The sequence below is a fragment of the Wolffia australiana genome, chromosome 15, assembly GCF_029677425.1.
Source record: "Wolffia australiana isolate 7733 chromosome 15, ASM2967742v1".
NCBI lineage: Eukaryota > Viridiplantae > Streptophyta > Magnoliopsida > Alismatales > Araceae > Wolffia > Wolffia australiana.
This window is the reverse complement of record NC_135849.1, coordinates 6,954,973-6,979,034: the sequence shown is the minus strand read 5'-3', so window position 1 is coordinate 6,979,034 and position 24,062 is coordinate 6,954,973. Positions and strand designations below refer to the sequence as shown.

Sequence of the window (24,062 nt, the reverse complement as noted above, 5' to 3'; positions counted from 1 at the left end):
CAGTGGTCAACCAAATTATTGCACATGGAGACTAGGCTTTGCACTTCAGAATTGAATTTAGCTTTAGATTGATGTTTGCTTAAATTTGGACGAGAAAGACCTTAAAATTGTGAAATCAAGGAAGAAAAAAGAGACCTTAATTATAAACAAGGTCACGTTTGATGTCACTTTGAATATTCATAATAAAGGATATATTTTCAAATGAAAAAATCATTGATGTTGAGATTTTTTACGCATAGAAAATCAAAGAGAACTATTAAAAACTGAGAGATATAGAGTGAAATATGATGAAACAATTTTAAACTAATTTCTTGAAAAATGAGTCGTCAAATTATGCGCTAGATCAATGTTTATGGTTATGAGTCAGATGACATCAGAGTTTAACAAAGCCCTACGGTCCTCTCCCAAGAGGTCAGGGGCTGGTAGGATGGGATAGAGTTTCCTATTTTTGCAAGCATTTCCAAGAACACAAATAACAATTGAACAAAAAGGATATCCTCGTACAACTTGGTGACCTGTGATGAGTCTGGATGCTGGGAAAAGTTGCAGAGTCTATCTTGAAAGGATAAACAAGAAGAGAGATGTGAAAAATAAGGATAGAAAGGCAGGGAAATTTCCGTGCCTTTTATATGCTTCGTTGGGTGGAAGAAATATGAAAAATAATTTACAAAAAAGGGTTGATGATAAGATGAGCTTTTGGAGTAGGTTATTAGAATACATAGCAATACGGATGTGTATAATGATATCTAATGGCTGGTTTAAAACCAACCAAAACTGTTTAGAAAAGCATTTCCTAATTCTTTACAAGTTCTTGTTTCATAAAGGAAAGATTATTTGTTTGTTCCTTCAAACGGCTATTGAAAACCAACAGAGTGGTCATCTAATCTCTTCACAACCTTTTCTGACGCACTTCTAAAACATAAAAACTTAATATGATTCTCTCTCACTCACATAAAAGCTTAATGTTTTAATGCAAGACAAATATATTTCATCAAACAGGGTGGAGTATCGACCCAAGATTGGATTAATAAATAATAAGGTTCACCTAAGAAAGAGGAAACAAAGGGCGAGGAAAATATTATTGATTTTATCTAATCTTTTTCAGCTTTCAAAGAGGAAGAAGCCTGGGAAGAGGCTACTGGAATTTCCGGCCGCAGAAGAAGATAAATAGCTGGCCCTGCAAAGGGGATTAAGGCCAACGGCAAGAGCCAAGAGCCCTTTTCATACCTGCGTAATAGAGACAGGCAACTGTTATCTGGAAGGTCAACCAACTTATGCAAGAAAATCGGTCAGGTCAAATCATCAATGCTCACCATTTTCTCACAGTCATATCATTGAAGACCCAGAATGCAGAAAATGCCGAGAGCAGGGAGAAATCAAGACACGTGGCGTGAATCTAGGAATAAGAGCGTAAAGTGTGGGTTGGGTGAGGGATTTTATCCAATTAAACAATAAAAACCATAGAAATGCAATCAAAATTTAAAATTATTAAAAAATATCATTTGTGGGAGATTAGATTTGATAATATGATACTTCTTCCTTCCATGCTAGGACCTTGAGGATACTACACCTGATGACCGTTTTTTCTCATTGTTGTAACAAGAAACAGTTAATGGAAGAAGGTTCATAATTATGGTATAAAAGAGATTAAAGCTGAGAATACTTTTTAAAAAAAATCAGTAGATTCCAATCCACCCACTATGAGAGAGAAAGAGAGAAAAGCGGAGAGTAAATAGTATGTATATTTTACTTACAAACTTGCTCTGTCTAAAATATTGGAAAAATTCCGTCCAGTCTTCACCAGAGGCCAGACCAGCATATGCAATTAATCCAATGCCTGAAGCTGCCACTACCTGAAATCCAGCGGATTAAATTATAGCACATCATCTGATTAAAGTAATTCCTTTAAACAAGCATATCCATTGAGAACCGAGGGTATCAAGATAAAACATATGCCTCATTATGAAATTATAAGCACTACCAGAACCATTATCAACGTTGCACTTGTTGAAAAAGTATAAAAAAATATTTAAAATGTTTATAAGAACAAGTGGTTTTCAATCAATCCAGAAAATCCAGCTTCAAAATATCCATTGCAACCCTCAATTTTATTTCAAAAATCTCCAACTGGTACGCACAAGAAATAGGCCAACTCCTGATATGTTATTTACTATATTGTACAAACGTCATTTCCATAGAAGGAAAGCACACCAGGACACACGTGCGAGTGCTTGCACGAGTGAACAAGTTTAAAAAGGATAAACGGGAGAAGGCCATCATCATTTCTTGCAAGTTGCACCTGAATTGGGAAAGAAGCAGCGGAGCACCGGAAGCTGGAGCAACGGAGATTAAAATCATGGAATCATATAAAATCTGCAGCCAAGGAGGATCTCGTCCATCTAGGGCAATCAATTCTTCTATGTTTTCTTTTCATCTCTCTTAAACTCTCAGTTACAGATTCTCAGAGCATTCTTGGACTTCTTGACTGGTTTGGAATTGAATAAGATCATGATTCACTCGGTCAATTCCCTTATGTGATAGCAAGCTTAGTGTATCAACTCCACAGTTTTTTGTTCAAGATCTTGTGAAATTAAATTTTCATCAGTCCAAGTTAAGGGAATAGTTCCCGGCCCCCTTACTTCTCCATTCAATCAAATAAGTACCTTCTTTCAGAATAGAGAAATTCTCTGGCTTGAATACCCGGATAATTTATTGGATTGTTGGATTGCCATTTTTATGATCTGAAATGGAATTTTCCATAACGTAAAACATGACACAGAATAACTTTTTGTTATATATATGGGTAAAGTTCCTACCGCTGCTGTAATCTTGGACTCCAGAAAATTCAGAGGCCAACGCTGCAGTTCTTCTTTCATTACAGGAGGAGGGGGAGGCTTCCAAAGAACAAAATAAGGGATCAAACCATAAGCTCCAGCAAAAAAAGAGACCATCAAAAAGGGCCACACAGGAACTTTGCTTCGAGAGCTGCAATGGAACACTAAAATGGTTTAAGACATTCATGTTATCGGATAGATAGGTATAACAGTTGAAAAATGATAAAGAAATTTTAATCTATAAAAGACATCAGAATGAATGATGATGTGAACCATGAAGAATTAGATAGTTCAAGACAAACCACAAAGAGTTACATCTTCAGAATAAGAACCCTCAAATACTAAGAACTCCTGAAGCATATTTACTTTGTCATGGTGCATCGGCATCCTTCATTGTTCATTGGAATATCAGATTTGATGATCTTTCTTGACATCTTCTTCTCATCAGTAAATAAAAGTAAATTTCGGTTTCAAGATCAGTTTTCAACATTGGATTTTAATTTTACGAACTGTAAGGGACAATATTACATAAATGATCCAACATCAACTTAACAACACCTTTTGTGTTTCTTGGTGACATTAATCAATTAAACAAAGTCATGTTAAACATACTGATTGGACTCCAGTCAAGACCTATCAGAGGCATAATCATACCAAACCTACAAATTAATTTGAATGTGCGAACCTAGCATTTACATACGATACAACAGAAGCAAGAATTTGCTAAAAAGGAAGCAAGCAGGGAGTTCCTGGAGAGTCTCCCTCTCCTCTGCCACTAGAGTTCAACCCGAACAGCATCTGGTAAGAGTGGGCAGGATGTGACTCATGTGAGATGCATCACGGGACTGTCCTGTCTCAAATCCCATGAGGAGGTGGGACCCAGTAATTTATAATAAAGAACTGATAATTGTCATCAAAAACTCATATTTAGACAGATAGGGTACATTAATATATTAAAAATATTCTTCAAATTTTATACTTAGACGAGTGAGGCCCAGAAATGTATAACAAGATATTTTAATATTCTCCTGGGGACGGAACATGTCCCATTCCATCATCTGTCCTGGGCTATGGGATGAGGCGTGATTTGAGATGTCGCATCCTGTCCTGTGTCAGGGGTGCTAGGAGGGGAGGGGATGCGACACATCTGGTCCCGTCCCCCAACTCTATCTACCAATCTAACTCATTTTATAGGCTTGGGGTATTTCTGTCATTTTCTACTCTGCATGTATTTCTTTTTAAGTAGGACAGCTCCCCCCTTGAGGAAGAAAGCCAAGAAACGAATGGAAGTTGTTGGTTCTCGTATCTCCTTCTCTTGTAATGTTCTTCCCACTGCTTACCTCCCTCTGCCGATAATCTTTCTGACATTTTTTCCCTCCCTCTGAGTTCCATGCAACGGTTTAATCGTTGGGTTATCCTCCTCTATTCCCAACTTCCACAATATAAACTCATGGGTTATTATCACTGATCAAGCATGGTTATCCTCTTTTCCTCTGACTAATTACCTATGGGTCCCTAGTTCCGCCACTCATTTTGGTCGGGTGATCTCATATCTCGACTGAGGAATCAATGGCCTTTGCAGAGTAGCTTGAACACATGGAAATTTTTGACTTTACCAGATCCAGCATTCAGCATTGCATCTACATCGTCTAATGTTGCAATCGATATTTTTGCTAACAAGCCGAGATAGGATTCAATTCTTAATAGAGAAAAAACTATCCTGTTTCTTAAGCTTTTCATAAATGCCATCCAGCACAAGCAGATTCAAACAGTGTATCTTGTTTTTTGAATCTCACATCACATAAAAAATCATTTTGATGTGATGGCTGGATGAGCCGCACTACTTTACAGGGTGGCTGATCAGAGATCTCAGCTTGTGCTGGGTTTATTGCCCTATCTACTTGCAAAAGGCAATTTATGTAAAACTTTTGTAATGACAAGTCAAATATCCACTTTTCACAACCAGAAACAATGGTTAGCTAATCGACTTCAATCTGCCACTTTGGTGATAGAAGTTTCTGTTCTGATGGCAGTGGAGAGGAACAGAAGCTCTACGCGTAGAGAGTGAGAGAGGGGGAGATAGAAAACAGGCCACAACCCAAATACATAGGCTACAGGAGGAGATTCATGAATAACCATGACGGGATATTATCTGGGCCAGCTAGTTGACTAGGAGTAAGGAAGAAGATGACTCAAAGAACGGGATATTATACCCTTCGAATATAAGGCATCAGCAGAGTTAAAATATAAATGGAGAAACAGATATAACAATGATACACCTTTCGCAATTATGTTTGGTGTAGTATTTTGGGAATATTCTAAGGCTGAGCAAGTGTCATTTGCCTATCTGCCTCACAAATACAAACAGGGAGAAATGTTGATAAATTGAGATAGAAGGAGAGTGAGGGGAAGAAGTGGGCCAAAGAACAATGAATAGATAGCAAAACAGTTTTCTAATAATCAAATCCAAATGACTCGGTAAACCCTTTAGAAAAAAAGGTGTGCCTCATACCTTTGTACTGTTTGATTTGAATCATACTTTGGGGTATAAACCCCTCCAACACCCAACTACCCTCTTCCCCTGGATAAGTGGGAGTATCTTCGATATATCTACATCCCTAGCTCCTTTCCTACTTACATTCACAAAAGCTTCCTCCACAATTTTGTAATTAACTACATCAAAGACTTTGACGGAATCCTCTTCTATCTGTTGAGACCCACTGATACTCGTAATGAAAACTCCAAAATGCTGTCCTCAACAAAGTTCGAACACAGAACAAATGGGAAAAGGTGGAAAAAGATAGAGGGAAACAGAAAGGAACGGAGTGGAGCACGCTTGCTCCCCTTGTCGCCAGGAGGCTCGGTTGCAGGGTTTAAGGTCGCTGTAGGAACAGGAAAGGAGAGGAGTTAGGGTCAGGGTAAAAGGGTGAAAGAGAGAGAGGGGAGGGGACTCACGATAGGATTTTCTTCAGGCCTCCCGGCTCCCTGGTCTCCTCTCTTAAATAGAGGGTTGGTCAGGAGCCGAAACGTCCCCCGGGGAAGTCGAAGTGTCCCCCCGGGAAGTTGAACATCAGGGGGCCTTTTCGACTTCCGTCTCTGATAAACCCTTAGCCGGGAAGTCGACGCATCCCCCGGGAAAGTTGAAACGTCAGGGGGCCTTTTTGACTTCCGTCTCAGATAAACCCTTAGCGGGGTCTTAACACTATCAAACTTAGGTGGTTTTTTTTTAATATAAAACGGGTGAACACCCAATGAATCGGTGAACCCCCCATCAGGACTTTAAAGTCCATTCACCATCAAGCCGATCATATTCAAACCCTCCCCTGTCCGCCTGTCTCCCGCAGAAGCCATGTCACCTTTAATCCCTCTGCTTCGTGTATGGCTCCATTTGTAGAAACCATTCTTCCCTTGAACAGCGCTACATTTCGATGCAATCAAATGACTCAAAACACCCCAATGCTCAGCCACCTCCTTCATTTCCTCCGCCTTTGTAATTATGGATTGAATCCCAGAAAGTCTCTTCAGATGTCACCTTTACCCTTGATAATACCTGTCTTGCACAAATCGTGCGACCAAATGATTACTCAAAGAAGAGATGATTGCAGTCTCCTTCCCCATTAGAGCATAGCAGGCATTGTGACGATGTGTCCACATATAGCCTTTTGCGAAAGACTCAAGTAATTACTCTTGTTCGTGCTGGCATCCAACCAAAGATCCTTATCTTCGGCGGTACTCTTTGTCGCCATATGAATCTTCATGCCCGAAATAGCGACCTGACTTCCTCCCGCCCCTCCCGGATCCTTGCATAGGCCTTCTGGACCGAGAAGGGGTCATTTGTCCATAGCCAACCATCCCACGCTCTGTCATTCGGTCTTAACTGGATTAGGGATTATTGCATGTCTATTAGTTCAGACACTCACTGGTTGAATAAGGCACCCTTTATGATCATGATCCACGATTCATCCCAACAGTACCGAACATGGGCATTTTGATTCTGTGCAAACGCGTACAGATGAGGGAACCTCTCACTCAAGATGCCTTGTGCCAATCGGGCATCCCTCCAGTATTGAAACGTCGCCCCGTTTCCTAGCTTGGCAGAAAAGAATCCTCATACTCGTGGAAAGGTCTGTCTAAGCCTTTGCCAGAATGGAGATGCCCCATGATACAGATCTGCCTTTCTGTCCCACTTTAGTCCCCAGCCATAGATGTCTCACAGTAATTTGATGTTCATACGTTGCTGCATGTGAAGGAACCCCATACCTCCCACGTGGGTAGGACGGCATACCTTATCCCAAGCCACCATCGCAAGTCCCCTGCTTTGTTCCGGCCCAGATCCTCTTCATAGAAAGCATCTCATCATGCCTTTTAATTTCTTCCCAACTCCCGCCAGCATCTTGAATACTGAGATGTGGAATATCGGATGGATGAGAGAACCAATAGCAACAACACCAATCGACCTCCTTTCGACAACACATTAGCTTTCCACCCCTCCAGTTGTCTTTCCACCTTCTCAATCACTGGTTGCCGATCTGCTCTTGCCATCCACCCCTTCGTCAGTGGTAGGCCCAAATACCGCATTGGCAGTAACTTCGGTGGTAAAAGCTACTGTTAAGGAGTCCCAATTTGGACGGAACTTTTAAAATCTCTCCATTAAGCCGATGGTTCTATCTTATATAAGGTTGCTTGATGGCCCAAGTGAAACATAGTTATACTGTCCCATTATGAGAGTCTGCTTATTTGAAGTAGATTAAGATCACAATAAGGTTACATTTTCAATATAAGAGATAACAACATAAGGATAAATATAAACTAAGGAAATAACGAAACATTAAAAAATGAATATACTGGTAATTTCTACCATTGCTCGACATTAATTTATAACATAAATTCTTGATACAATTTTAATTGAACTACCGGTAAGAGTGTGCTAGCATTTGATTTAAAAAATAAAGACATGTTTTGTCATTTGATGGAATGAAAGTAATTATGCATCAACCTCGTTTATACACACAGCATCAGCATAAGGGCAAGAACATTCATTGGTAATCTAATGAAGGCCAAGCATCGCAGTTGATTTTTTCATTAAAAATACTGGGAAGTCAGGATGAAAAATCTCCATCCAAGTTTTCAATCCAATGAAAGCTCATAAAATATTAATATGCACATCACTGACGGGTACCATCATTTCTGAAAGGAAATTAGCTTCATTAATGGGAACTGAGAATAATTGGTCACCTTCTAGCGCTCGGAAGTAACAACATGCTGTACACGAAGGGATATAATCCCATGATATACCACAAGGCAACGAGCACTTGGTTCATCTGGAAGCCATCATCTCCTTTCAGATTGAGCAGTTTCTGCAAAAAATAAATATCCGTAGACTGGAGAAAAGAAAAAGACGTCAGTCAAAGAACACACGCCCCAATAAATGAAGAAAAAAAGCGAAAAAATCAGCCCATGCAAACTGTATCACTAACGGGTTAATACTTGAGTAATGATGGATGAACTTCGTGAGAAGAAAAAAAAAGATACCGGAAATAAATCGCTCGAAAATAAGCAGCCTTACTGGTGTTTGGTCCGGAGCAAGCTGCGTCACATAAAACATTAGGGCACCCCAGAGTAAGAACAGAAGAACGGAAGTCGTCCAGTCCTCCTCTCCATCACCCCCAATCTGATCCATCGCCGCCAATTCGTCATCCTCGCTTGAACCGTCCGAACTCTCCCTTCCGGAGAAACTCGTCCGCTGAAGAAGGAATCGCGTTCTGTAAAATTGGAAACAGGGTTTCGACGATAACCCACCTCCGCTGCTACTCCGTCTTAGGCTTGGAACAATCCGAGATGAAAATCGGTCGCAATTGTGAGGAAGAGCGGCATTTTTAGGATTTCCGAGCCTAGAACAACGGGCATAAGGCAAATACGGGAAATTGCAGGAGGTGAGGCCGCTGCCGATCGACCCGAGCACCATTATCCAGCCCCGGATTGACGAGAGCCACCGCTCGGGGATGAATGAAGAGCAATGCTGCGAAATTCTCTGTTCTTTTAAAAAACGCTCTCTTTATTACACAAACTATTCTTGATTATTACAAGTCAACGTGGGTCCCAGAAAGTCAAACTAAAGAGACCCATATGCGTTACTCTTTGACTATTGTCATACGGTCTTAGTCAACTACAACGGTTGACGCTGGCGGGGATGTCTTTTTTAGGTAGATATCAAGTGGATGTATAGTTCCGGATCGTCGAGTATGAGGACGATGGACGGGACGGGACGAAGATCGTCCTGTCCGACATCTGGATAGTTCAACTTCATCCGAAAACGTCCCGTCCAGGGATTCGACCATTGAATAAAAAATCGTCCGGAGAAAAGCGTCCCGTTCCTCATCTCGGACAAAAAAAAGCATGTTTTTAACTTTTTCTTTTAATATGTAGGGAAATCTGGAGGAGAGAGAAAGCGAAGGGACATATGTACAATTACTTTTGGGCGAGGTCAGTTTGGGTGCATGAAAAAAAACAGGGACTTTCATGCAAAATGTCAATGAATTGATATTGCGATGCCACGTGGCAAGATATCAACTGTCCGAAGCGAATCTGGCAGATTTTCGTCCATCCCTTACCGTCCATCATGCGAGACCTCCGGATAGGACAGTTCTTCGTCCGACGATAGGAATAGCGTCCCATTTGTTCGTCCCGGGACAAATATCCATCCCGGTTTTTGTCCAATCTCACGGACGGGATAATTTTTTGGTCCTGGGATGAAAAAACCGTCACGTCCGCATCCCTGCACTATAAGTGGATGGCTGATGTTGAAGAACTTCTCAAGCGTCCTGATACTTGTCCACGTCTTCTAACGATCTAAAATCTTTACCATCGTCGTCGTCGTCAAACAAGCATCTATGATCAGACGAAATAGCAAGAAGATGACGATTGCCAAACCTAGTACATTTGCCTTGCAAAATGCACTACCGAAGCGAGTGCATGGTATTGTGATTGTCTTATATGGACAGTTCAAGAACCTAAATAGCCTGGGATAAAAAATAACTTTAAATATATGCCCTGGCTGTTAATATATTTTCTAATTTTTGAGAGAGAGAGAAAAGAGTTAGTGGAATAGAAGAGTGACTTGCTTTCATTTTGTTGTAATTTATCAAATATTAATGAGAATGCATTGAAAAAGATGAGCCCTAGGTATTTATCAGACGGGGTCTTGGTGTTTGTAAAACCCAATCCAATTTGGCCCAGAAGTAAGTGGGGACTAATTAATAGTGTATTTGAAGGTCATCACACCTACCACATCAACAAGTCTAACATAATTAACTCCATTAACAAAGGTTAATGCTACTCACACATCGGCGACATATCACTCCTACAGCTCAAATATACATTTATATGTTTCTTAGTAAAATGCGAGATCATTAAAATCATATCATAATCAATACATTGGATATCAAAAGAACCTATATCCAACACCGATATCTGGCATCATCATCCAACCTTTGAGACAAAGATGGATGCCAATGCAGAGATGTAGGGAGGTGTCGGATATCGATATTCAGATACTGGTAAAGAGGGATATCAGATTTCCCATTTCTGATATTTGGTTCATATAGTGCAGGGACGCGGACGGGACGATTTTTTCGTCCTATGACAAAAAAATCATCTCGTCTGCGAGGTTGGACAAAAACCAGGACAGAAATTCATTCCGAGACGAACAGATGGGACAATTTTCATCCAGACGGACAAAAAAAAACCATCCCGTCCGGAGGTCTGAGAGGATGGATGGTAAGGGATAGACGAAAATCTATCGAATTCGCTTCTGACATTTGAGATCTTGCCACGTGGCATCACTATATCAATTCCTCGACATTTTGCATCAAAGTTCCTGCTTTTTTTTGCCCTCACGACCTGACCTCGCCAAAAAGTAATTGAACATATGTCCCTCTGATTTTTCTCTCCTCCATACTTCGCTAAAAAACTTACAAAAATTCATATTAATTCAATCAGACCTTGGAACTGTTTTTATTGGATATTTGTCCTGGGACAAGACGAGATTTCTCTGATGCGGAGGGGATGATTTTTTTCGTCCAGGGACGAAAAAACTGCCCCGTCCACTTCAATGCACTGATACCGGACGTCAGACGGGAGGATTTTCGTCCCGTCCCCGTCCATCGTGCATATCGGGTCCGTCGGACGGGACGTTCCGGAACAATATCGGGTCCAGTCTGAGGACGTCAGAAGACGGCTCAATATCTTGCGGTCAAAGTTGACCGGTTCAGTCTTACACGTGTCGGTCGCGACGGTATTTAAGAGCGAGGCTGGTTTTAGACGTGTAACGGTCTAATCCTTTCTTTCCGTATATACTTGCTCGCCGGTTGAAGCAAAGAAGGGAATAAGAGATTGCGATGGAAGCAGCTGCCCTCGCGACTTCGGCCAACAAGCCGTGCACCTCTGTCCCCGCGATCGCCTCTGGACTTCGATGCTTTCGAATGAATTTCGGAAAATTTTCATTTCGGACCCCCGGGAAGCAAGTTCAGAGTTTTTCTTCCGTTCGAGCTCAACAGGTTTCCCTATGCTTATTTGGTGCCGGAATCTTTGGTTATTTGTTTTTAATACGTATTTTTTCGCTGCGTTTTAGCTTGTTTTCGAATGCGGTGTTTTGATTTGTTCGTGGATAGCGATTCTTTTTTGAGCTTTTGAATTTGTTGTGGGAAAGGGAGAGAGTAATTGACATTATAGAGAGCTCATTGTTTTCCTATTCATTCGCCGACGGAATCGCCTGATCGCGATCTTTCTAAACGATTCGTTCCGTTCTCCATCGGCCTCGATAATCTTCTTGTCTGGCGTTTACTATTTTTTATTTTTTCATGTTTTTTCTAATTACTAATAGTCCGTTGGTCTGCGGATCATGGGAGAACGCGCGCTAAATGAAAGTTCGTCGTGGATAACATTTTCATATAGAAGGCTCGATTTTTTAGTTCAGGACCTCTTTCTTCCATTGAACTTTGAGATTTATTTCGAAATATTTTTTCCCATTGTTGATGTGACGCCTTTTGTGAAGAACTGTGGCATCTTGTCATCCAAAAAAGTGAAATTCCAGGTTGTAGTGTTCAAACAAATCGATACTTCCCAACGTTACGTGTACTTCTACTTTTGCAGTTTTAACCTTTATCCTCTGGTTTTCCAGTCTGATCCTTCGGAGACTCCTTCCTCAACAACTGGGGATTCTCTGTCCAGTTCTGTTGAAGTCAGACAGTGGGAAAGTGGATATTCATATGATGATATTGCAGCACGTCAAGGCATCTCAATTAGACGACGACCCTCTACCGGTCCCCCTCAACATTATGTTGGTCCCTTTGAGTTTCGCCTGGAAAATGAAGGAAATACTCCACGAAATATCCTAGAGAAAATAGTGTGGCACAAAGACGGGGAAGTTAAAAAGGTAAAAATGGTTCTTTTTCATTGTCTTCAAGGCTTTTGTGATCTTTTTGTCGGATTATTGACTAGTTTTCCCTCTCTTTCAGATGAAAGAGAAGAAACCTCTTGTTCTACTGAAAAATTATATCGATTATGCTCCTCCTACTCGAGACTTTGTTGCTGCTTTGAGGGCAGCTTCTGAGAGGACCGAGATGCCTGCACTGATAGCGGAGGTCAAGAAAGCCTCTCCAAGCAAAGGAGTACTGAGAGAGGACTTTGATCCCGTAAGATTTTACATACCACTTTTTTTCGTTAGCATTGAGTTTTATCAAGTCTAATAGGTAAGCCTTTGATACTTCTTTTGCTTGTCCCGTGGAAAAAGGTGAGGTTATGCTGATGGGACTATTGATAAAAAATGCTCAAAATATATCTGGATAATGACTCGTGACATAAGTCAGAGTTTTGTCTCAAGAGAAACAATAAGGTTACTTTATGTTCAAATATTCTCTTCATAACCGTAGCCTCCTATGAATACTTGAACTGGGCATTGATCTAGAAATTAGTTCTATGAATACTTTTGTATTTGACTTATCCATTATTTTTTCTCTCTCTAAGCATTTACATCAAACTTAGTTGTTTTCATGCGGAATATGAATACTTTCTTATGAATTGCATTGGTGGGGAGGATATATTTGAACTGTACTTAAGGAAAAAGTGAAGTCTATCAAATATCTCATTTCTAATTTGAAGTCATGTATTGGGAAAGGCCTTTCAAGTCATTTATCAATCTGATTATAGGTCCGCATAGCCAAAGCATATGAGGCTGGTGGTGCAGCTTGTCTCAGCGTATTAACGGATGAAAAGTTCTTTCAGGTGACCAAAAGCTTTTATTATCTTTGTATTTGATATTTGGTTGGTTGCTATGACACATCTTCTATCCCACCAGGGAAGCTTTGAAAATCTAGAAGCAATACGCAAAGCCGGAGTCCAGGTATGCTTAAAATGATTTAATTTCACTGTCAAAATTTGGTAATGCAATTGATATATTTGTAATTAACTATTCTCTAACTTTGCCGGCTTTTTTAGTGTCCACTTCTCTGCAAAGAGTTCATTATAGACGCCTGGCAGCTATTCTATGCAAGAGTCAAAGGCGCCGATGCAGTTCTTTTAATTGCTGCTGTCTTACCTGACCTTGATATCAAATATATGACCCAGATTTGCAAGATTCTCGGCTTAGCTGCCCTTGTAGAGGTTAATCGAATTTACCTTGCATTTAATCTACCTCGAATTTTTCTTGGCAAGATGTTCAGTATTTATTATTCATTGTATTTTTCTTAAGTTTGATTATTTATCTAACTCCTTCTAAGATAAAGAATTCTTGATTTCTTCATTTCATTAGTTTAAGTTTTAATACTTGACGATTTCCAGGTTCACAATGAACAAGAGATGGACCGTGTTCTCGGAATTAGTGGAATTGAGCTCATTGGCATCAACAACAGAAACTTGGGTAAGATGTGTTTGGAGTGATCCATTTCTGCTTTCTCATGTCCAACGCAAATGTGTTTAATTATTACCTGGTTTAAGATGAGTGTGTACGAGTGTGTTTCATGCAAGTTACATATCTTTGATGTATAAAATTTCTTCAAGTAAGAAGATATGTGGGAAAAATTTTGATTGGGACGTGAGTTCTTCTTTGAACAACGAGGCAGATGCCTTGTTCCATCAAATGTGTGAACCGTTGGCAGTGGATGCTTTAAGCTGTGAGTTTGTTTAATTATCTATTTTAATCATCTTATCTGAGCTATGAACCTTAGAACCCAATCTGACTGTGTTTTCCTTGAATCTTACATCAGAATTTTCTGCGAATTAGTTCTAGACTCTTCAGGGTCAGGAAACTCAGTATTTTCATTTTATTGTGATAAATGTATGAACGATCTCATAATATCTGTTACGATTCATTCTTTCTTGAACCATTGCATTTAAAGAGAAGCCACAAAATGGGAGAAACGATCCAAAAGTTATATGCAAAGAAATTTTCTTCTTTGTTTTAGAAGACCATCAATTTCCTGATTGTATGCTGTCTGCTGCCCACTGAGAGCGTCTCTCATGGTGTTCTGTGTAGAAACATTTGAAGTTGACATTTCCATCACAAAGAGGCTCCTTGAAGGAGAACGGGGAGAAACCATACGGCAAAGAGATATAATTGTGAGTATTGTTGACACATTGTTAATTTTGATTCAAATTTTTTGTCTGAGTAAATCTTGATAACAACGTTCTGTATTAATAATTTACTTTCACATTAGAAACTTTTTGCATGCGAGAGGGCCACCTGGAGGCAAACATTTTACTATTTCATTCTATGAGGAGTATGAAGTAGAGCATAAAACATCGAACTGGCATAGATTATCATGTAAACCTCTAGTTAAAGGTTGACATTTACGTCCTTTAGATGACTTCTACACCGCCATTTGTACTGCATTAAAAAGTTGAATTGAGATTTGGAGAAGATAAAACTTTTATGTAGTTGTATCTCGTGATCTGAGTGCCTCCTCCAGTAATCGGTAGCATCATCTTCTTAAAACTAGGTCACTTGAGATTTTGAGGGAAAACGCAGGAAAGTTCAAGAAAGGAAGAATAACTGCATCGCTAGATTCAGGAAAAGTCCGTCTATAGTTGAAAGATAAAACGAAGACATTGAGATGACCTTTTTGTCACAACCCACCCTCAAACTTGGATACTGGATATCCTTAGCAGCAGACGTCAGCAAGATTTGAAGACGCGCATCAGATCTCTGCTGTCAACAGTGCAATACTACTCGAAATAGGGTATAATTCCCCATGGTCTCGCATAGAACAGTGAGGACCTGTGCTAGTTACATTATCAGTTCTAATAAACCAGAAAAAACTCAAGTTACGGGAATGCGGGAAAAATAGAAAAAGGGAAGTAAGAAAAAGGAATTCGTCACTCTAAACAAAAATATGAAGCTTTTTTACATCATGTTTGTGCCAGATTCCTGGCAGGTTTGGATCTTGGGGTTTCTCTATTAATCCTTGAAAACTGAAATATACTCTCCACCTCCCCCATTGGCTCTCTGTCGATTCCCTGTGGTCTGTCCCTCCATTTTTTTTGGGATTGTGCTGGTTCACCTTCTGCTTTTTCTGTATATATATTTTTGCGTTGTTTTTTCCTTTTTGTCTCTTCATTCTCCACTGCTTTCGGAGGTATTTTTTTGCCTTCTTCCCCCTTCGTGTTGAATTCCCTTTCTTTACCCTATGGGCCACCTCTTGTTCTCCATGATCTTTTTTTGGTTTAACGTCAGACCTGAGTCGCCCATGAATATCTTCAAATTTATATACTTTCGTTTTTAATTTCCCAGCCTGACCTGTGAAAATGAATTACGCATTAGATCTCAAAGCTGCTGCCAAGGCTGCTTGAATTATATGATATTAGTGTCAAGAAGTGTTTGTTCTTTTTTGGAGTTCCATCTTTTTTAAAAAAAAAATTCTCCTACTCTTGCTCAACCTTAAGTGTCATTTGGACCATTGAATGTTCGGGGTTAGATCATTGGAATTCATAATTGTAGACTTGAGTTTCCAGGTTGAGAATGAAATTAGTGTCAAGAAGTGTTTGTTCTTTTTTGGAGTTCTATCTTTTTTTTAAAAAGAAATTCTCCTACTGTTGCTCAACCTCAAGCGTCATTTGGACCATTGAATGTTTGGGGTTAGATCATTGGAATTTCATAATTGTAGACTTGAGTTTCCAGGTTAAGAATGAAATTAACCTTTGACTTTGATTGGACCCCTTAAGGACCTATCCCAAGAAGCTGGGACAACACGTGGCTCAGCCTTCAGCTGAGTCTTGGTGAGAGCTTAACTTATTTTTATGGTCTTCATGGGGGTATAAATACCTTTCCATAGTGCTTTTTAGGGTCTTTTTCTTATCGACCCAAGGATTCCTCTAGGCACATGGCGCTGCATCCAGGCAACATGAGGCCAGAACTACCATTCTGGAATTTCTTGAGGCTTCAGCCACTCCAGCTTCTCACCTTTTCTTTCTGCTCTCTTCCTCCTTTTTCCTCCTCGGAGAATCGGTCGGCCATATCCTTTGATGAAAAGGGGTGGTGCATTTTGATTGAAGTGACTGTACTTGCTGAGACTATGAGACTGTCAACCACCACCATGACCATGTCAATGCCTCTGAGCTTAGAAGGCCTTCCACCAAATCCATGGAAATAGCTTCCCGTATCTTCTCTGGAATTGATAATGGTTTCAACATTCCAGCAGGATCCCAAGCCAATGATTTGAAGCTTGGGTGCAACAAGGGCAAGAGTTGACATGAGCTTGATGCAGCATTTGATTGTGCCAAACAACTGCTGGTTGATGCTATGATAACTCTGCACAAATCCAGGTGGGCCCCAATTGGCCTTTCGTGAAATTCTCATGACAGGTCATCATCGGCAGAAGCTGGTCATATGGATCTCCTCCGATGATTCTCATTCCCTGGACTGGTGCGCCAGGAGCGCAGTGTAGGTGTCCTTGTTTGTGAGGCTTGTGCCTAGCTAAAGTTCCCATTAGAACCAATGCGCAGCGAACCCCCTCATGACCCCCTGAGGGGATAGGCCCCAAGGCCTTGGACAGGGGCCATTCCATAAACTGCAGGACTGTTGAACAGGCTGAACGCCTGGACCATCGGCAGGTGGATGGGCCCGCCTAGAGTCCTGCAAATAGGCTGTTTGATCAGCTGGTCAACAGGACTGCCTGATGGCGACTGGATGGGTTGGCTGGCGGTTGATGGATGGCCCTCCATCAGCCCGGAAACAGGTTGGTGGCTCACCTTTTAGTCAATGTGCCTGCTTTTCGGCATATGAATGGTCAGTTGCATACGCTGGCTGGTGGGCTTGCCCTCCCGTGAATATCAGATCCAGAGTGCATATCAGGATTCTGCATAAGTGGAGGTGGACCTCAAATGAAGACTGATTATTGTTCACCTGGCTGACATTTGATGTCCAGATGAAATCAAGAAGATTCCAGATATTGGGATGGAAATCATAGGTGTCAGGACATGTTGGATGCCAGTGCAGGATATCGGATATAGAAATCCGTACTGGAATGTCGGTATCTGGATATCGATATCACATATCTGGATATCAGTTTAAACAACAAGAACCCCCCCCATTGTTCCATATGGACAAAAAGAAAAGTGAAAAATAGTGTAAATGCTTTCAAAGAAAATCATAGTAAAAAAAGCACTGCATTCTATGCATCAAGCATTAAATAATGTTGACTATACTGGGCCTTTGGATGTTCGCGGAGTTGGGGCCAATGGACCTGGCAGGGCTATTTAATAATTCCAAGAATTTCAACTAGTCTAACTTAATTAAATATTGATAAAATTCATTAACAAATATTAATTACCCATATATATGTTTCAGAGAAAAACAATATGTTATTTAAATTATCTGTTAATTTATGTCTGCTATAAAAAACTGATATTCGACACTGATATCCGGTATTGTCATCCAACCCCTGAGATGAAGAAAGATATCGTTATCGGGATAGATAATGATATTGGATATCTGTTCTGTATCAACCGATATCTGATATTATCAGCTGATACACTATATGTCGTTCTGTTCTTTATCTTTCTTTCTATATTTGGCCCAATATGAGGCCCATTATGTACGACCCGTATACCTCATATATATTAGAGTATACAGGGACAATTTGAATAGTGTTCATTATTGTTTTTGTTCTCCACGTGAGTTAGCCTCCTTCCACCCAGCGTCTAGGGTTTGGCTGGAGGTGTAGCTTTCAGGAAAAAGTCCACAGATATCGTCATCTGATATCCAGATATTGGTAAAGATGGATATCAGATATTCCATTTCCAATATCCCATACAGCATCCGACCTGATATCATCATCTGATATTGGGCTCGGGACAGGCGAACACTGTGGATCATGATCAACTGTTGAAAATTGAGCAGTAGAAGTAGAGAAATCTCTTGAATGGGCAGGAGAAAGAGAAAGAAACTGATACGATCCCTGTCGTATCTATTTTGTCATTCCAGCCCAATAAGTGCATTTCAGTTATTTGGCCCTTAATTAATTCCTTTAAATTTAGGAGGGCAGCCAAGAAGTATCAACAGATTTTTTTGGCTCCCCAGCAATCTTTGCTCCGGCGATGTCCACCCCATCAGACCACCTTCTAGGCAACGTCCATTCTGCCTGCCTCTTGTCTTGCTGAAGTCTACCCTGGCATTCTTTGTCCCTTAGCCGACAACCATTCTGATGTCGTCTCCCTCCCTTCCCGACCTATCCCTGATACGAACCCACGGATACGAATCAGAAACTGCCACACACCCTTTCATTAAAGTTGGATCTGCAACAAGCTGTCCAGATGCTTCAAACATGTGCTTCCACTAGGCTCCATAACAAACAGTCCACCGCCCCGACAACCTGAAAACCTAGGTCTCTCAAGCTCCCTTGTAATCTGCCTCAAGATTAATGATATTTTTCTGATTCCTTGAAAATATTCAGTTTTTGTCTGCAAATGCCTCCACACTGGATAACCTGTGGTCCATCTGCAGGTACCAGACCTGATACAGTTCAAACAGAAACTCAAAGAAATGCTTGCAGTGCCGCTCCCATCACACCCAAAGTCTAGATCTACTGACTTTTGATCCAGAATTCTTACCTCACCGATATAATTCCATTGAAACTCCATTGCCTCGCTCAGTTATCAACTTCTGATGACCTCCTTCCCTGGAGTCAAAGGTCCTGACAGATGATGCCTTCTCCCTTTTGCCCTGATCTCCTTTAACACTTCCACCTTTCAAGATTCCCCAGTGGCTAGTCATGTAAGTCATCACGTCTTGGCTCATGTGGTGACTTATTCACTTCAGTCATTATTTGTTGACTATGTCTTTTACAGTTATCAGGACGCCTTCTTTCATGTATCAACTCTAAAACAGTAATCAGTTCTCTCAAAATTATTTAAGTTGAAGAATTCAAAGCACATCCTTACAATGAAGAACGGCCCAAATCAAGAATGGAACACGAAGCAAGAACTTGATACTTCCCGAGTAGAGCCGTATTGGATTCCTTGTAAAACTTTCAACTTTGATAATGGAACACGATACATTGTTCAACATTCACAACAGACAAGGAGAGAGATATGAGAGTGAGAGACATTCCTATGATGAAGAGAACGGAATGGCAAGGGGATGGTAAAGGATCGCCGACAAAGTGGTCGTTGCTTGGCAGGGAGTCGGACTTGCGAGGGCAAGGGGAGGAGATTACAACCACGTGAGGGACTGGAGATACAGCTCAAGAAAACTCATGATGCAATTACTGCACTAGCCTCTGAGGCAAGGCTTAAGTCCACCCAGTAATGGGCTGGGCCATCGTGTCTGGGCCATGCTTCTGTCTGGGCTTCTTCCTTTCCTAGATCTGGCATCGTATCATATTAGAATTCTCATATAGTCTCTGACCAGCCAAATCGACCTCTCTCCGATCTGGCAAATACCTTCCTCTTCATCATCATGATAGCTTTTTGTAATAGCTAATCACATGATGTGAATCACACTATTGATGTGTGCACCTCTTCTTTGGTTGTCACCGGTAAACTTTCAGAATGTTTTTTGTGATTATGATTTGGCTGTAGGAGCTTCCAGAAAGGGGTTTTAAGTGGCTCAATCTGCACGGGACTGTTTGGGAGGTTCCTGGCACTGCATAATAATAAAGACATCTGGCATTGATTCAGGTCCATGTGTAGACCTGATGTATCAGTCTTGATCTTTCTTGCTCCTTCATTTTTCTATTTCTAGAAACTTTGGATTCTATGTACTGGTATCAGAGCCTTTGAGATCCAAAGAACTAATTGACCAAGGAATATGAAACTGAAAACAGAAATGTAGGAAAACAGATTTTGCGATGTCAGCGGAAAAATGGACATGAAATTTCAATTTGAGTCGAAGAAGATTTAGAAGAGAGTGACATTGTCTATCAAGAAACCTGAAGAAAGATCTCTGAGAACACAGCAGGACAGAAGAGTTGACAACGAGAATGGAGGAGATGATGCCCAGTTCCAAGTGGTCAAGGGCGTAAAAGTAAAGGAAATATGGTCCATCTTATTGGAAGAGAGGATTTCCAGTCGGCACAGTCATTTTATCAGTCCAGCAGCGTAAGAGTGAAAACAGAAAGTCAATTCTACAGTAAAAGGAACAGTAATTCTTTTTTTGCACCTGACATGCAACTGGCTAGTAGGAAAGAAATTTCAATGTTTTTTCCTGAAAATAATCTGCTAGGATTGTGATTCGTAATTCCAAATTCCATATGAACTTGTAGCGATATTGCCAATGAAGATTTGCAAAAGATATTTTCAATGTATGCGCAACAGCCATCCCATGAACTTCGGATCTCGTTCAAGACAAAACATGAAGATTGAAAGGAAGAAAGATGGAGACAATGAAGATTGGCTTATTTCATGAGATGGTAAAAGCTGGATGTCATCGGATCATCTATCCGCCTGGAGATTGCCGGATCAGTCGCTCCCTGTTAGCCAAGATAATCTCCGTGCCCCTCTCGACTGTAGCTAGGACTTTCCTGATTCTGATGCGATCCGACAACGCATCTACGAACGTCGGCCCAAGCCCATGTCGAGGGGCCCATTAGCGGAGTCTACTTAACCCTACCCGCTGAGGAAGAGCGGCACTTTTGACTCTGGTAAGTGTCTACGCACCTCCCCAATTCGAAGGTCCCAATCTGACCTCCCTCGTTGCAGACAATCACTCCTGCGCGAGGGCAGCTCACCAGGCCGAGCCAGACGTCATCAACCCCGTCTGCTCGGAGGCGTCGTCAGCCCCGCCGCACGTCATCCCTATCCCTCTATTTCCCTATCTTTTGCTATCTTCCTCAGACACGAGAACAGTGGAGCTATTAAGTTCTATTAATATTGGAGTTGTTATTGGAGTTACACAGGGTTGTAACAATCAACTGCCTTTCTTGAGGATGATTCCTCTTATTAAGACTCCTTGCCCGTTCAAAACTTAGCAGTGACCCATACATGCCCCTCATGTGCACTTCAATTGTACTTCCTGGGTTGGCTCATATCAGATTGACCGAGCTGGGGAACTATTATTTACCTTCATCATATGAATGAGAGATATAAGTTGACAACTGCAGTGGTCAACTTTGAAGGAGAAGCACTCACTTGGTGGCAGCATTAACAGTCGGTGTCATTTCTGTTGCTTGGAAATACCAAGAGATCAGGCAATAGAGCATTTTGGGAAGTAAAATATGGTGATTAAAGGAGAAACTTTCCAGTATTCAACAGAAACAGACAGTTTTTCTTTTCAGTATTTATTTTTTGCATGTTCCAGGTGAAAATCAAATAGAGAACCCACGGGGAATTATTTGTCTCCGGTGAAAGAAAAGAAAATCCTTGCTCAATTTTCCCAAATCTTTCTAAAATTATTACCTCTCGAGGATTCCACTGCTTCTGGACCTTATATGTGGGCTTCAGTCATTATATCTAAAGACTTTGCGTTTTTACATAAACCGGTCTTTTTGCAATAGAAATAACTTTTCCCTTCTGTTATCCCCGACATTGTAGTCGTGCACCAAGTGCTTTTTCTTTTGACTATTTAACTTTTGCTTTCATTACATCTGTTGCGATATTGACAATCTGTCTCCAGACTTAGATCCGCCCGTCCCTTGAGGGGTATTTACACTTATCCAATCAGCACTGTTTACTTGGACCTTCTGGTATTTCCCTATATTCTGGTGAATTTTTTATACTTCTGCCTTGATTTTACGGTACAAGTATCATCCGAGCAGATTTTTGTCAGTTCAACTCTAAGATTATTCTCGTCACTTGGAAGTCAAAACTTTCTTCTGTGTTAATATTTGGCTCTTTGTTGTCTGGTCCTTTTGTGTCATCATATTTACATGAAGATCTTCATTTTATCTTCAACCTTGAGACGGTTGCCACTTCTTTTAATAAGTTATATTCATACATAGCTTTTTTGCAAATTAATATGATCCTGTTTACCTCATAATCTTTATCAAACTAGTGAACATTTTATTTCTTGTCGGTTAGGTGGTGGGTGAGTCCGGCCTGTTCACTCCGCAAGATATTGCCGTTGTTCAAGAAGCGGGAGTAAAAGCTGTGAGGCCCCTACTTTGGATTTTCCAAAAAATCTATAATTCTCCCTCTCATTATCTCCCTATTTCTTGACCTCCGTCTGTCTCTTACTCTCTCTAATTTATTCGCTCTTAGTCTCCATCTTTTTCAATCTCCATCTGTCTCTTACTCGCTCTAATTTTCTCTCTCTTACTCTTTATCTGTCTCTCTCTGTCCTACTCTCTCTAATTCTCTCTCTCTTAATCTCAGTTTCTCTTTACCTTCGCCAATATCAATCTCGCTCACTTTACTAGTTTCTTTCAATCTATCAATTATTTTTATCTGGACAATTTCATTATTTTGAGTACAAATGAATCCTTGCAGCATGAAGAAATAACCATTATCTTTGTCAAATTGCACACCTGTCCAGGTTTTGGTAGGAGAGTCCCTGGTAAAGCAGGATGATCCAACAAAGGCAATTGCAGGGCTTTTTGGGAAGAATATATCGCCTGATGTGTTCCATTGAAGTTCCCTGCTGTTGAATAATCCACTTAATGGCCAAGAGGAACAATCTTTCAAATCCTGCTTCAACCATATCAATTGAGGAGCCATGTTCCAGCGGTAAGAAATGACGTGACATGTTTCTTTGTGTTTGTCATATTTGATTTTTTCTCCCAGTTTTGGTTGGTATTGAGGTTATTTATTCTGATCTCTCTCTCCTCTCCGTCCTCTGCATGCTCCTCTCTTATATAAAACACTTCATTCGCACAAAAAGCTTAGAAAAAATGCAATCCATTTGTTGCTAACCAAATTATCTGTTTAGTCATCCGACAAAACATGAAAATACTGTTCTACTCCTGGATTTTGTTGCTGGATTGTTATTTAACACTATGTGTCTAATTTTGTTTACATTTTTTGGTACAAATAATTTAAGAAGACAATGTGATAATCACATTTGGGGTATTATCTCTGTCATGTAGGTTTTCGGAGAATTATGGGATAATGAGAATAAAATGAAATATAAGATTGAAGAAACCTTACACTAGTATCAGCACACTAGTGTACCGGAAACCATTAAAACTCCGAAGTTAAGTGTGCTTGGGCGAGAGCAGTACCAGGATGGGTGACTGCCTGGGAAGTCCTCGTTGGGGACCACAGCATGTGCATGTGATCACAGTTCAAAATTTCAAAAAAAAAAAGATTGAAGAAACCTTGAAGAAAAGTTAAAAAATTATTTATGAATATGACTCATTTACCTGTTCTCGATGACCGTTATGAATCATAATCCACTCTAAGCTAATGGATTATCTTGAGTTAATTACTGTTGCTGTATTGCATGATACCATCTGCCATCTGTTGATACTACTGATATGGACACCAGACAAACTGCTCTGGCTGTATATTAGCCTATTTAATATATATACTCCACGTTTTTCCTTTACTATGATTCTCTACTGTTATCATTATAATTACATAGACTCTCTCTCTCTCTTAGTGTCCACCTTGACTATGGTTCCATGTAGGGAAGGACACGGTCTGACCGAAGTTCGGTCAGACCGGACCGAACCGGACCGTCGGTCAGCCTTTTTTGGGCTGACCAAACCTTCCGGTCCGGGTCCGGTTCGCACATCGACCCAGACCGAAGACCGTTAGTCTCTCTCTCGCTTGCTCCCTCTCCCTCTCCCCCTCTCTCCCTCT

General features: G+C 40.7%; 2 protein-coding genes across 2 annotated transcripts; one reads left to right on the top strand and one right to left on the bottom strand.

Annotated features, from left to right (window-relative positions):
• Nucleotides 1–986: 986 nt before the first annotated feature.
• Nucleotides 987–8,866, bottom strand: LOC144713095 (uncharacterized). Its single transcript, XM_078587585.1, has 6 exons — nt 8,401–8,866; nt 8,070–8,215; nt 2,817–2,985; nt 1,755–1,853; nt 1,314–1,396; nt 987–1,227 (listed from the first exon to the last, which is right to left on the bottom strand). Exons 1-6 carry the CDS (start codon nt 8,797–8,799, stop codon nt 1,092–1,094), a joined length of 1,032 nt encoding a protein of 343 aa, XP_078443711.1. The 5' UTR covers nt 8,800–8,866; the 3' UTR covers nt 987–1,091.
• Nucleotides 8,867–11,150: 2,284 nt separating this feature from the next.
• Nucleotides 11,151–23,075, top strand: LOC144712857 (indole-3-glycerol phosphate synthase, chloroplastic-like). Its single transcript, XM_078587222.1, has 10 exons — nt 11,151–11,389; nt 12,013–12,267; nt 12,350–12,526; nt 13,041–13,115; nt 13,189–13,233; nt 13,329–13,493; nt 13,671–13,749; nt 14,365–14,447; nt 22,341–22,409; nt 22,795–23,075. Exons 1-10 carry the CDS (start codon nt 11,231–11,233, stop codon nt 22,888–22,890), a joined length of 1,203 nt encoding a protein of 400 aa, XP_078443348.1. The 5' UTR covers nt 11,151–11,230; the 3' UTR covers nt 22,891–23,075.
• Nucleotides 23,076–24,062: the final 987 nt, after the last annotated feature.

Bases quoted from the DNA above. Each gene is read 5' to 3' on its own strand.
- LOC144713095 (XM_078587585.1), bottom strand. From the start codon at position 8,799: ATGGTGCTCGGGTCGATCGGCAGCGGCCTCACCTCCTGCAATTTCCCG. The intron at 8,216-8,400 runs GTAAGGCTGCTT...TCTTTTCTCCAG, and splicing joins TTGCTCCGGACCAAACACCA to TCTACGGATATTTATTTTTT. The intron at 1,228-1,313 runs GTGAGCATTGAT...TCTATTACGCAG, and splicing joins GATATGACTGTGAGAAAATG to GTATGAAAAGGGCTCTTGGC.
- LOC144712857 (XM_078587222.1), top strand. From the start codon at position 11,231: ATGGAAGCAGCTGCCCTCGCGACTTCGGCCAACAAGCCGTGCACCTCT. The intron at 11,390-12,012 runs GTTTCCCTATGC...CTGGTTTTCCAG, and splicing joins CTTCCGTTCGAGCTCAACAG to TCTGATCCTTCGGAGACTCC. The intron at 13,750-14,364 runs GTAAGATGTGTT...TGTTCTGTGTAG, and splicing joins CATCAACAACAGAAACTTGG to AAACATTTGAAGTTGACATT.